This window comes from Aplysia californica, unplaced genomic scaffold (assembly GCF_000002075.1).
Source record: "Aplysia californica isolate F4 #8 unplaced genomic scaffold, AplCal3.0 scaffold00377, whole genome shotgun sequence".
NCBI lineage: Eukaryota > Metazoa > Mollusca > Gastropoda > Aplysiida > Aplysiidae > Aplysia > Aplysia californica.
Genome location: NW_004797647.1, coordinates 338,626 through 340,006, shown reverse-complemented (window position 1 = coordinate 340,006; position 1,381 = coordinate 338,626). Strand labels below are relative to the sequence as shown.

At 42.4% G+C, this 1,381-nt stretch overlaps 1 protein-coding gene across 1 annotated transcript in view; it reads left to right on the top strand.

The window, feature by feature from the left end:
- LOC101851284 (cytosolic carboxypeptidase-like protein 5) overlaps positions 1 to 1,381 on the top strand; it is a gene marked incomplete in the record, with an annotated part of 36,643 nt that overhangs the window by 13,000 nt on the left and 22,262 nt on the right. The window contains 1 exon segment of the mRNA XM_035971106.1: positions 193 to 362. Within this exon segment, the coding sequence (XP_035826999.1) occupies positions 193 to 362 (170 nt within the window).

The following is a 1,381-nucleotide window of genomic DNA, read 5'->3' as shown; positions in this document are numbered from 1 at the left end:
CTTCTTCTTCTTCTTCTTCTTCTTCTTCTTCTTCTTCTTCTTCTTCTTCTTCTCCTTTTTCTTCTTCTTCTTCTTCTCCTGCTCCTCCTGGTAAATAACACTTCAAAATAGTTATTGCAATTTCAATGCTTATCATTATTTCATTTGTTTGGCAAAGGTTTTGCCATCATGAGAGTTCTCCTCACTCTGCAGGTGGAAAATATGCTGTACCCCAAGCTGATTTCAATGAACACGGCTCACTTTGACTTTGCGGGCTGCAACTTCTCGGAGAAGAACATGTACTCGAAGGACAAACGAGACGGGATGTCCAAGGAGGGCAGTGGGCGGGTGGCCATCCACAAGGCCATCGGGATTGTACACAGGTCAGAACTAGGTCACATGTGTTTCTGTTTTGTTGTAGTAGAGGTTTTACGGCGCTCGCAACTGCATAAGGTCATATGAGCGCCAAGGGGTCAATGTCAACAGAGAAGTCGTTCCAGGGAATCAGACTTACTCTGCTCACCTCTTTAGCTTCAACAGCACAAAGTCTGCTTCGACTATCAAGGCACCCCGGAAATAATGGGTCACAAGAGTGTGACAAACATACAAAAGAAGTAGAGGTACAATGACAATAGTAAGGATTAGGAAAGAAAAAGCAGCAGTTCCCTGTTGTAGATCAGGCACAGTTATGAGCGTGACATTGATGAATCAGCCCATTTACAATTTTACTGTGCATTAGAACGAGAAATGTCCCCCCTTTGGGAATGGCAGTTGCACCGCTCCGGGGGGTTTCACATGTGTGGATGTGTGTCTATGTGTGTGTGGGTGGATAAGTGGGTGTGTGCGTGTGTGTGTTTACAGGTCAGAACTAAGTCATGTGTGTGGCTGTATGTTTGTGTGTTTTTGCACATGTGTTTGTGTGTCTGTGTGTGAGGAAAGAACTAGGTCACATATATGGATGTGTGTCAGTGTGTGTGTGTGTGTGCAGGTCAGAACTAGGTCACTTGTCATTGCTGTTGCAAGCAATTCATTAAAGTCCAAATTTTGAGAATTTTCGATTTTTTTCTCCCTCTCAAAGAAAGCTCTGTGAAAGATACACTTTGACCCACCAAAATACAGTGAGACAATCTTCCAAATCTTTTTTCTGATGAAACGCAAATGTGTAGTTTTGCTGTCTTGACTCTGCGGTATCTGATTTTCTTTATTTAAAAAAAAAAATTTTTAAGAATTGTTATAAACTGCTGACTCAGCATGTTTATGAAAATACTTTGTTCTTTACTTAATATACTCTTAGCCCATACTTTGGATGAAGTCTGTGGTGGTTGGTGGATGCTCTGATGTGGTTTGCTCCTTCTTTCCTTTCAAACATCTGTCATCTTTATCGCCCCCTCTCCCCCTCCCC